General features: G+C 41.2%; 1 protein-coding gene across 1 annotated transcript; it reads right to left on the reverse strand.

The window, feature by feature from the left end:
• Positions 1 to 3,810: 3,810 nt before the first annotated feature.
• LOC133261255 (olfactory receptor 52E4-like) lies at positions 3,811 to 4,923 on the reverse strand. Its single transcript, XM_061439764.1, has one exon. It carries the CDS (start codon positions 4,894 to 4,896, stop codon positions 3,919 to 3,921), a length of 978 nt encoding a protein of 325 aa, XP_061295748.1. The 5' UTR covers positions 4,897 to 4,923; the 3' UTR covers positions 3,811 to 3,918.
• Between the last annotated feature and the right edge of the window lie 8,088 nt (positions 4,924 to 13,011).

Raw genomic sequence — 13,011 nt, forward strand, 5'->3', positions numbered from 1 at the left:
ATTTGATCTCTGGTTCCTCTGCCTTTTCTAAAACCAGCTTGAACATCTGGAAGTTTAAGGTTTACGTATTGCTGAAGCCTGTCTTGGAGAAATTTGAGCATTACTTTACTAGCCTGTGAGATGAGTGCAATTGTGCGGTAGTTTGACATTCTTTGGCATTGACTTTCTTTGGGACTGGGATGAAAACAGACCTTTTCCTGTCCTGTGGCCACTCCTGAGTTTTCCACATTTGCTGGTATATTGAGTGCAGCACTTTCACAGCATCATCTTTCAGGATTTGAAATAGTTCAACTGGTGTTCCATCATCTCCACTAGCTTTGTTCGTAGTGATTCTTTCTAAGGCCCACTTGACTTCACATTCTAGGATGTCTGGCTCTAGGTGAGTGATCACACCATCATGATTATTTGGATTGTGAAGATCTTTTTTGTACAGTTCTTCTGTGTATTCTTGCCACCTCTTCTTAATATCTTCTGTTTCTATTAAGTCCCTAACATTTATGTCCTTTACTGAGCCCATCTTTGCATGAAATGTTCCCTTGGGATCTCTAATTTTTTGAAGAGATCTCTAGTCCTTCCCATTCTATTGTTTTCCTCATTTCTTTGCATTGATAGCTGAGGAAGGCTTTCTTATATCTCCTCGCTATTCTTTGGAACTCTGCATTCAGATGTTTATATCTTTCCTTTTCTCCTTTGCTTTTCACTTCTCTTCTTTTCACAGCTATTTGTAAGGCCTCCTCAGGCATCCGTTTTGCTTTTTTGCATTTCTTTTTCTTGGGGATGGTCTTGCTGCCTGTCTCCTGTACAATGTCCATAGTTCATCAGGCACTCTATCAGATCTAGTCCCTTTGATTATGTGATTATTTTGTTTTAATTTTACTAATCTGAGAAGTGTGAAAGTGGTTCTAACTAAATTACTTTATTACTCAGATGGTTGAGGAAAGTTTAATATATTTGTATTTAATATATTTATAACTCTTTATGCTCAAAGGCTCATGTGGGTATCCCTGGTTGGCAGTACCTTGTGTATTGTCACAAATGGTGACCAAGAGGAAGTAGTACTTTTAAGAGTTCGTTGGACTGTGAGGAGATTAAACCAGTCAATCCTAAAGGAAATCAACCTTGAATATTCATTGGAAGGATTGATGCTGAAGCCGAAGTTCCAATACTGCGGCTCAAGGGACAAGCGTTTGAGCAAACTCCAGGACATAGTGGAGGACATGGAAGCCTGGTCTGCTGCAGTCTATGGGGTTGCAAAGAGTTGGACATGACTTAGCAACTGAACAACAATGATTTCACAGGGAAAAGATGACTAAAACTCCCCATATGGACTCTTCCTGGACTCTGTTCTGTATATCTTCTACTTCTATTGTTTTACTCTACATCTTCTTGTTATAATAAAATTTTAATCATAAGTATATTTTTCTAAGTTTTCATGATTTCTCTAGAAGAGTATTGAACATGAGGGTAATCATTGTGACCCCCCAATTTTTAATCATCTGGGGGAACCTGAACTAGCTGATGACATCTGAAGTGAGAGTGATCTTGTGGGAATTACTCTCTCAGGACTTACAGTTTGGCCAATTCTAGATAACTATAAACACTGGGTAGAGAAACATTTTCTTAGTCATATTAGGCTAAATTAACCATAAGGAAAAATTTTAATGTAAATCATGGTATCTGTTATTTTTTGTTGATAACAAACCACTTCAAAACTAGTTGTTGAGGACTTCCACGGTGGTACAGTGGATGGGAGTCCACCTGCCAGCACAGGGGACATGGTTTTGATCTCTGGTCCAGGAAGATTCCACATGCCATGGAACAACTATGCCCATGTGCCACAACGACTGAAGGCCATGTACAATAAGGCTTATTCTCTGCAACAAGAGAAACCACTGCAATGAGAGACCCATGCACTGCAGTGAAGAGTATCCCCTACTCACCTCAACTAGAGAAAGCCTGCATGTAGTAATGAAGTACCAGTGCAACCAGAAAAATAAATAAATTTTAGTGAAAACTAGTAGCAGAAACCAGCAATTTTATTTTGCTTACAAATCTGACTTTTTAGTCAGTGCTCAGAGGGACCCTTTGTTTCTGCTCCTGTAGGTACTGGCTGGGGCATTTGAAGGCTAGTTCAATTTGGTATCAGACAGAATGCTTAAATTATCTAAATACTGACTTACTCCAAAGTCTGGTGTCTGGGCTGAATGAATATAAATAGGTAAGGGCTTGAAGAGCTAGGAAGCCTCATTAATTTCTCTCCATCTGTACATGATATCATGGCAGCTTCAAGGAAGCTGGAATGCTTACACATAAGTGAGAGAGGGAAGAAGGAAAAAGAGATGGAGGAGGAAGAGATGAAAAGGATAAGGGAAGGAAGGCAAAGCTCAGGCAGAGAGGCGAGAACAAGTCTGTATTTTCTTCTATAACCTAGATTCAAAAGTTCACATTAGTCATTTCCAACACATAATATAAATATTATGATCAATCATAAAACATCATGCTGAGTAATTTGTGGGTCTTTTTTCATCTATATGTTTGCGGGTGGGGTAAATACCTACTCTTGGTATGCGTTAGAGATAGGCAGCACTCAATCATTATTGCTTCTGCAAGTTTTCTCCATTTATAGAAGACACACTTCCTATACAATCCATAATTTTATTTTTTCTCCTTATGGTTGCACCCATTATTTCAAGCTTTGAAATATGCCTCCTTTCTCAGACCTTGTTATTGAATTATTCAGTATATTGGAAGCCTTTATTATTATTTATTGTAGCTGCTACTACACGGGAGAAGTTTTTCATTCCCCTGTAGTTTAAGTATCATGACTCTCCTTTAAACAGTGGCCATCTTGACCCTATGCTGGGTATTCTTTTTCACCAAATTCTGCCTTCATAGATTGGTTCTACAATATGATGACAAATCCTAGAATCATTTTGGTTTCATCCTTCATGCATCTTTAATTATTTGCAGAATATCCATAATCATTGTCTAGAAGTCTTAAACAATAACTTCTAAACTGAATGAATTCCCATATCCGAGCAGAGGATCAGAGCTCCAGAAGCTGCTTCAAGTTCTTGTTCATGACTTCCTCCCATATTCCAAGAGAAATTGCCTTGTAGATGTCTTTAGCCAAAGATGTTCAGTATAAAACCAACTTTTATAACTGTAACCATCAACAGAATTTCTCAGAATTCTTTCTTTTTAAGAGATTCTGACAGACACTGGAATTAGTTGAAAAGGGTAGGAGAGTTGACTTGAGGAATTAAAATATAAAATTAATTAAAATACATATGAACCTTTTAAAATTAGAATTTTCCCATTTTTCACTATCTGTTCGAATTTCTCTGTTAATTGGAGATGATATTCACTGCCCAAATTGCCTAGTTCTTCGAGGAAGCAACAATTCTTGATGCCCAAATGTAAGCCTTCTGCAGCAGGGATAATAAAATAATGACCCTAAATGCAATTTAGAACTTTCCCTGTTCCTTCTCACTCACCTCAAGCTTTCACCACTTTCTATTGCTCCTTAAACACACAGGTATATTACACCTTAGCCTTGATGTGACAAAGTGGTGAGCAAGTTATTGTTTGCTCTTATGTTCTTATGGAAACATACCACCCTATTTTATGTGTACAGTATGTTACTGTTTCAAGTGCTTGTTATTACATGTATGACCACATATAATTTGCCCAACATGTATGTCTGTTATGGAAGAATATGTCATTATTTTTATTTAACGGAGGATAACTGCCTTGCTTTGAAATTACTGTGAACAGGGGGTCTCATGTGTCTTAGCCCATCTGTCCAAGGATTTTGGATGCTAATCTAAAGTATGACATATTTTTCCCATGAGCCAATTCCTCCAGGAACAGCATCTACTTATTATTTTTTTTTCTCATCCCCACCAGCACTAATAATCAGAGAGGTTTCTGATCATGGATAATGTTTATAAGCTTCTTCCTCCAGAACCCATATTTTGTCAATTTGTCCCGAAACTCTTTGGTTTTCACTGCATAAATAATAGGGTTGAGCATTGGAGGTACAAGGAAGTAGAGGCTGCCAAGAATGGTGTGCACATGAGGTGGGATTCCCTGGCCAAAGCGATGAGTGAGAAAAGAAAACAGTGAGGGAGTATAAGAGATAAGCATGACACAGATGTGTGTGGTGCAGGTATTTACTGCTTTTTGATGGGCTTCCTTAGAAGAGAGCCGCATTACAGCCCGGATGATCAGCACATAAGATGAGGCAATAGCTGAGATGTCTACCCCAGCAACCAACAAGGCCACCACCAGACCATACACCCTGTTGACCGTGGTGTCCACACACACCATCTTCACCACAGCCATGTGCTCACAGTATGTGGTGGGGATGACATGCCTGGCATGAAAGGGCATCTTCTGGAGGAGGATGGGCATGGGGAGAATGAGCAGGACAGCTCGCACTAAACTCACGAGGCCGATGAGCCCAATGCGGCTGTTGGAAAGGATGGTGGCATAGCGCAGGGGCTCACAAATGGCCACATAGCGGTCAAAGGCCATGGACATGAGGATGGCAGACTGCAAGGCAGAGATGGAGTGGAGGAAGAACAGCTGGACCAGGCAGCCCTCGAAGCTGATGTCACTCTGGTCAAACCAGAAGATGCACAGCACCTTGGGGATGGTGGTTGTGGACATGCCCAGGTCCGTGAGGGCCAGCATGCCAAGCAGCAGGAACATGGGCTTATGCAGGGAGTGCTCTGTGGAGATGGTGAAGAGGATGGTGCAGTTCCCCAGGATGGTGACAAAGTACATGGAAGAGAAAGGAATAGAGATCCACTTGTGTTTGTCCTCCATCCCAGGAATGCCTTGGAGAAGGAAGAAAGAGGGGTGGCCCTGGGAGGCATTGCAGTCAGTCATGCTGGCCCCCTGGTGGAGCACCTGAAAAGAGCAATTCAGAAACAACCTTGCCTGGATTTTAAAAAGAATCAAGATTTGCAAAGTAGAAATAAAAGTTGGAATATTAAGATACACAAAAATAATTCTGATTTTTATTAGAATAGAAAAGAATTATATGCTATGGTAGTAGAATAGTAATAATGTGGCATAAAATTAATATCTGAGAGAATATATTTTATAGTAACTATTTTATTAAGGACAGATGGATTCATAATTATCAAGACATGTCATTAAATTTACAAGAATACATTGCATATATTTTGAATGTATTTTCACCTAAAGACTATAACTTAAAGTATATGAAACAGACATAGATAGAAATACAGAGAAAAATTGATGAAGTATCACATTCCTTTTTCAACAAACCAAAGGCCAAATAAACAGGTCAACAAAAAACTGTTTATAAAATAAGAGAACTTTTAAAAAAAAAAATAAGAGAACTTTAAAACTTACAGCAGAATTCTTATCCAGCTAAATAATGCACATATTGCAGGCTTAGGAATCATGGAAACTGTAATGCTGAATTAGAATAAAGCAAGCAGTAAGATTTTGATCATCAGAATCTCTGAAACAAGGCCACCAGAATGTGAATATAAAGTCCACACTCACCTAGAATCACTTATCTGAATGTGAGGCAATAAGAGAGTGGAAAGCTAGTACATACACTGTCTTCAAATGTCTGTGAGTACATACACATGTATGCAGGCATGTCTTAGCAAACATTCATTTGCCTCTTGAAGAGCACACTCATGGCCCAGCATCTCTCCACTCCTCTCTTTCAGGCACCCAGAATCCATGGTGTGTCTCATTAAATAACTTAAGTAAAGGACCCCAGGGTGTCCAAAATTAGCTCTTTGTTACTCCTTCATCCCCTAAACATGCACACTACTGGTGTTAATTGTAAGATTGATGCTGAAGGTTGCCCTGAGCTCCCAAAAGATAATGCTGGTAGACCTTAGGGATGTTGGGAATAATCCTGTTTTTAGCAGTCCTAGAGGAGCTTGAGAGAGGGGAAAGTGAAAGTGAAGTCACTCAGTTGTGTCTGACTCTTGCGACCCCATGGAGTATAGTCTGCCAGGCTCCTCCGTCCATGGGATCTTTCCCAGGCAAGAGTACTGGCTGCTGCTGCTGCTGCGTCGCTTTAGTCGTGTCCAACTCTGTGCGACCCCATAGACGGCAGCCCACCAGGCTTCCCGTCCCTGGGATTCTCCAGGCAAGAACACTGGAGTGGGTTGCCATTTCCTTCTCCAATGCATGAAAGTGAAAAGTGAAAGTGAAGTTGCTCAGTCGTGTCCAACTCTAGTGACCCCATGGACTGCAGCCTACCAGGCTCCTCCGTCCACGGGATTTTCTAGGCACAAGTACTGGAGTGGGGTGCCATTGCCTTCTCCAGAGTGGGTCCTTATTTCCTTCTCCAGGGGATCTTGTAGATGGAGGGTGAAGTTAAATCTGAATCTGGAACTATATTAGGGCTTTGCAGTTTGGACATCCCAAACACCCCATTCCCACACGTGTGAGCATTTGAGAACCAGGGAGACTTTGCTTTCTGGCTGAAGTATTCAAGCTCATGAAATAGTCACAAACCCTGTTGTTGAGACCCTGGTAAAATGGTGTTAGTAGTCTCAAGTTCTGTCTGTCCCTCAGTGCTTTCTGACTTCACTCTAACTTTTTTCGCAGGTTAATAGTTTTGATCCAAACAGTCTCCAGGGAATTTTCTTTGATACCACTTCCTTCACTCAGCACCACAGTCTCTTCTGTCTCAGTATCCTCTCAATCTCTGAGTCCAGATGTGACCATGTTTCCTTTCTCATGGTTCCAAAAAAAGCAAATTATTAAAGTCTTCAAAAGTATCTCTCCAAGTCAATTGCAAAATGCACAAAACAGAACAAAACCATCATAAAAATCTTTCAAAGATGTATCAGAAATGGGGCTCAGGAAGCCAGATTTTAAAACCTGATATAGTTCAAGTTCTGCCTGCAGACAGGCTCTGTAGGAAGACTTTGTTCACAGTCAGGTGTCAGTAAGAGTGAAACAATGACAGAGGAATGTGAGTGACAAAATTAATGTGTTGGGTCAGTCAGTACATCAATAGAAAGAGTACATCAATGTACTTACATGCTTAGTTGCTCAGTCATGTCCAACTTTGTGTGACCCCATGGACTGTTGTTCACTAGGTTCCTCTGTCCATGGTATTTTCCAAGCAAGAATACTGGAGTGGGTTGCCATTTCCTACTTCAAGAAATCATCCCAGCCCAGGGATCTAACCCACATCTCTTGTATCACCTGCATTGGCAGGCAGATTCTTTACCATTGTATCACCATAAGGGCCAATGTAGATGCACCTGTTCATAGACAGATCCACACAGCTTCCCCAACAGAAAGCTGTAACTCTAATAACATGCAGAAATCTTGAGCTCAGTCATTTGTTTTTCTCTATGTCCCATGGTGGTCCTGAATGACAGGTAGCAATCAAATATAACCATTTCTTCCTAGTCCTGGGCCTGTCATTATTTTATCCTCGGGCCTGTCAAATAGCTGAACACAATTACTAAAGAAACCTTTCTTCATAGTATGCCCCCAATTCCATCAAGCACCTTCTATTATCAACCAGAGGATTCTCATTTTAGTCAAAACTTTTCACCTTAACTTTCTGGATAATCACACCACTCTGGGATAATAGCCCCATCTGATTTTTCTGCAAATAGTGTGTCCCTCTCATTAACATCATATATGTCACATAGTAGGTTTCCCTGGTAGCTCAGCTGGTAAAGAATCTGCCTGCAAGTAGGAGATCCCGGCTCAATTCCTGGGTTGGGAAGATCCCCTGGAGAAGGGACAGGCTACCCACTCCAGTATTCTTGGGTTTCCCTGATGGCACAGATGGTAAAGAATCTGTCTGCAATGCTGGAGCCCTGGGTTCGATCCCTGGGTTGGGAAGATCCCCTTGAGGAGGGCATGGCAATGCACTACAGTATTCTGGCCTGGAGAATCTCCATGGACAGAGGAGCCTGGTGAGCTACAGTCCATAGAGTTGCAAAGAGTTAGACATGACTGAAATAAGCACAGCACAGCACATGGCACATCAATGAATTCAGCTGCTCAGTCATGTCTGACTCTCTGCGACCCCATGGAATGCAGCACGCCAAGTCTCCCTGTCCATCACCAACTCCCAGAGTTTACTCAAACTCATGCCCATTGAGTAGGTGATGTCATCCAATCATCTCATCCTCTGTTGACCCCTTCTCCTCCCACCTTCAATCTTTCAAAGCATCAGGGTCTTTTCCAATGAGTCAGTTCCTCACATCAGAAGGCCAAAGGATTGGAGATTCACCTTTAACATCAGTCCTTCCAATGAATATTCAGGACTGATCTCCTTTAGGATGGACTGGTTGGATTCATTGCAGTCCAAGGGACTCTCAAGAGTCTTCTCCAACACCACAGTACAAAAACATCAGTTCTTCAGCGCTCAGCTTTCTTTACAGTCCAACTCTCACATCCATACATGACTACTGGTAAAACCATAGCTTTGACTAGATGGACCTTTGTTGGCAAAGTAATGTCTTTGCTTTTTAATATGCTGTCTCGGTTGGTCATAGCTTTTCTTCCAAGGAGCAAGTGTCTTTTAATTTCATGGCTGTAGTGATTTTGGAGCCCCCCAAAATAAAATCTGTCACTGTTTCCATTTATTCTCCATCTATTTGTCATGAAGTGATGGGACCAGATGTCATTACCTTAGTTTTCTAAATGTTGAGCTTTAAGGCAAATTTTTCACTCTCTTCTTTCACTTTCCTCAACAGGTCCTTTAGTTCTTCTTCACTTTCTGCCATAAGGGTGGTGTCATCTGCATATCTGAGGTTATCGATATTTCTCCCGGCAATTTTGATCCCAGCTTGTGCTTCATCCAGCCCAGCATTTCTCATGATGTTCAGTTCAGTTCAGTTCAGTTCAGTTCAGTTGCTCAGTCATGTCCAACTCTTTGCAACCCCATGAATTGCAGCACACCAGGCCTCCCTGTCCATCACCAACTCCTGGAGTTCACTCAAACTCACATCCATTGAGTCAGTGATGCCATCCAGCCATCTCATCCTCTGTCATCCCCTTCTCCTCCTGCCCCCAGTTCCTCCCAACATCAGGGTCTTTTCCAATGGGTCAACTCTTCATATCGGTGGCCAAACTATTGGAGTTTTAGATTCAGCATCAGTCCTTCCAATAAACACCCAGGATTGATCTCCTATAGAATGGACTGGTTGGATCACCTTGCAGTCCAAGGGACTCTCAGGAGTCTTCTCCAACACTACAGTTCAAAAGCATCAATTTTTAAGCACTCAGCTTTCTTCACAGTCCAACTCTCACACCCATACATGACCACAGGAAAAACCATAGCCTTGACTAGACAGACCTCTGTTGGCAAAATAATGTCTCTGCTTTTGAATATGCTGTCTAGGTTGGTCATAACTTTCCTTCCAAGGAATAAGCGTCTTTTAATTTCATGGCTGCATTCACCATCTGCAGTGATTTTGGAGCCCAAAAAATTAAGTTTGTCTCTGTTTCCACTGTTTCCCCTTCTATTTCCCATGGATCAGATGCCATGATCTTAATTTTCTGAATGTTGAGCTTTAAGCCAACTTTTTCACTCTCCACTTTCACTTTCATCAAGAGGCTTTTTAGTTCCTCTTCACTTTCTGCCATAACGGTGGTGTCATCTGCATGTCTGAGGTTATTGATATTTCTCCCGGCAATCTTGATTCCAGCTTGTGCTTCTTCCAGCCCAGAGTTTCTCATGATGTACTCTGTGTATAAGTTAAATAAGCAGGGTGACAATATACAGCCTTGACGTACTTCTTTCCCTATCTGGAACCAGTCTGTTGTTCCATGTCCAGTTCCAACTGTTGCTTCCTGACCTGCATACAGGTTTCTCAAGAGGCAGATCAGGTCGTCTGGTATTCCCATCTCTTTCAGAATTTTCCACAGTTTATTGTGATCCACACAGTCAAAGGCTTTGGCATAGTCAATAAAGCAGAAATAGATGTTTTTCTAGAACTTTCTTGCTTTTTTGATGATCCAGCAGATGTTGGCAATTTGATCTCTGGTTCCTCTGCCTTTTCTAAAACCAGCTTGAACATCTGGAAATTTATGGTTCGTGTATTGCTGAAGCCTGGCTTGGAGAACTTTGAGCATTACTTTACTAGCGTGTGAGACGAGTGCAATTGTGTGGTAGTTTGAGCATTCTTTGGCATTGCTTTTCTTTGGAATTGGAATGAAAACTGACCTTTTCCAGTCCTGTGGCCTCTGCTGAGTTTTCCAAATTTGCTGGCATATTGAGTACAGCACTTTCACAGCATCATCTTTCAGGATTTGAAATAGTTCAACTGGAATTCCATCCCCTCCACTAGCTTTGTTCGTAGTGATGCTTTCTAAGGCCCACTTGACTTCACACTCCAGGATGTCTGGCTCTAGGTGAGTGATCACACCATCATGATTCTCTGGGTCATGAAGCTCTTTTTTCTACAGTTCTGTGTATTCTTTCCACCTCTTCTTAATATCTTCTGCTTCTGTTAGGTCCATACCATTTCTGTCCTTTATCGAGCCCATCTTTGCATGAGATATTCCCTTGGTATCTCTAATTTTCTTGAAGAGATCTCTAGTTTCATGGTACATAGTAGGCATACATAATTGCCAAATAAATGAATGAATGACTAAGCAAATAATGTCATTTAAATATTAACTAAATATGTATCCTAGTTTGTGAAATTTTACTTGCTTTTGTTTTCCCATATATATAGACACACAAAGCAAATCTTTTAAAAATAATTTATTTATTCATTTATTTATTGGTTGTACTGGGTCTTCATTGCTGCACACAGGCTTTATCTAGTTGCCATGATCAGGCGCTACTCTTTGTTGTGGTGCAAGTGTTCCACACTGTGATGGCTTCTCCTGTGGTGCACAGGCTCTAGGGCATTTGGACTTCAGTAGTTTGTGGCACTTGGGCTCAATAGTTGCAGCTCAAGTGTTCTAGAGCAAGGACTCAGTAGTTGTGGCACACAGGCTCAGCTGTTCCAAGCCATGTTGAATCCTCTTGGACTAGAGATTGAACCCGTTTCCCCTGCATTGACGGGAAGATTCTTATCCACTGTACCATGAGGGAATTCAGCACAACTATTTAAAAGCTACAACTTCTTAAATGAATTTATAAATTAATGGCAAATCCAAACACATTTTAATGATTTATTGTATTTGAAATCTTGCCAAAATGATTCTGATTCAACTGTAAAAACAAACATTTGAAGATAATAATGCCAAAATAAATGGTGTTTAATATTCTTATTTAAAGATAGCTGTTCACTTGTGCAGTGTGCCTCAAAGGATAATATTGAGGAGTGAAATTTCTGGTTTGTAAGATATGCATATCTGTAACTTTGCTAAATATTTTAAATTGATCTTGAAACCGGTGGATGCACATTTAATATCCCATTAGCAATGCATAAGTATTGCTATTTCTCTATATCCTCACTAATTTTTAGTATTTTCTGAATTTTGTTCTAGGTATATGCTAATTTAAGGAGTGTAAAAGTGGTTTTCATTGCCTTTTTCTTAGTACTGAGATGGTTGAGGTTGATTTTATAAAAAAATTTTGTCTATATTTCTTCTGATAAGTTCATGCCTTTATCTTTCATTATTTCTATTTTTTCCTATTTTACCATTTTTCATATCCATGAATTTCATAATATATTTTTTTATTTAATTTTTAAAATAATGAATTATAAATTTTATTTCAAAATGTAAACTTCACTAAACATGCATATGCATTAAAACAATAAAATTTACAGTTTTGTTAATTTTTTTTTCTTTTTGCATAGGGCATCATTACAATATAGAATCTATGTCTTACAAAATACATACAAAGTTTTATCCAAGCAAGCCAAGGCAAGATTGGGAACTGTACAACTACTATTTCAGTGTAGTGATGGGGAAAGGCAAAATGTGGCCTTCAGAAGCATGGTGTGGTGCTAGTTGGAAAAAACAAAAACAAAAACACAAGTTCCTACAGAAAAGGAAAACATGTGTTCAGATGGAAATGGTCTTGGACCCTTGGAGTCTAATGTGGGGTTTGGCAAACAATCCCAGAGAAGCTCCATCAATAGCTTTGGGAAGAGGAGGGCTGTCTGAGAAGTCCAGGGAAGCTGAGACCCCTAGTGCCCCCAGCATACAGAGATTCCCAAGCTGATTCCTGGCCATTGGGATCCATAGCAGCCCTGTCTCCTACAATGCACAGCTGTTCAGCTACCCTCCAGCCCTCAGGGGGCCTCAGTGCTTGGGACAAGGACTCTCCAAGGTGAGCCTCCTGCCACACGCCTGGGCACCCTGACCCAGGAATGAACCCTGGGAGGTAGCCCCCTGCTCCAGGGATGGCAGGCTGGCCTAGGACAGGCGCCCCTGAACTGAGCAGGGGAGTCAGCCATCACCCAGACCTCTGGCTGCCTGGCAGGCATTCGGCTTGGTTTCCAAACAAACATGTGCAACAGCCCTGTTGCCATGTTGCCAGGAAGACGTCCCCAAGCCCTGGGAGATGGTGTTCATGCACCACCCCCTACCCCCTATGCCTCCTGTGTCCCCCACAGGAAATGCAAGGTGTTAAGGGCAGGGGAAGCCACTTGCTCCAATCCGGTTCCTCTTTAAATAAAAGTAGTAAGGTTTTAAAGCTGTATGAGAAGGGAACAGGCTGGGTGGGGCCAGGGGGTACACTGCGAGTCCCATGTAGCAAGAAGGGTCAGTAGAAACCAAGCACGGCCCTGGATTCCTGCCTCCCCCCATATCCAACTCTTCTAATTGATGAGAGAAAGAGTAGCTGATGGGGGAAGGGCCTCTTCCGAAACAGTGTTCAGGCATTTATCAGTAGTCAGCTGGACTGTGCATCTGAGTTCTGGTACAAAATTCTCTGGAATGTGTCTGGGACAAACCTTTGAAGCTCAAGTCTTGGAGTCAGGAGAATCAGTTACAGGACCTGGCTTTCCGCAGGGCAATCTATATATTCTTTTTTATTTTTTCAAATATATTTCAAACACTTTCTTAATT

The sequence above is a fragment of the Bos javanicus genome, chromosome 15 (assembly GCF_032452875.1).
Source record: "Bos javanicus breed banteng chromosome 15, ARS-OSU_banteng_1.0, whole genome shotgun sequence".
NCBI lineage: Eukaryota > Metazoa > Chordata > Mammalia > Artiodactyla > Bovidae > Bos > Bos javanicus.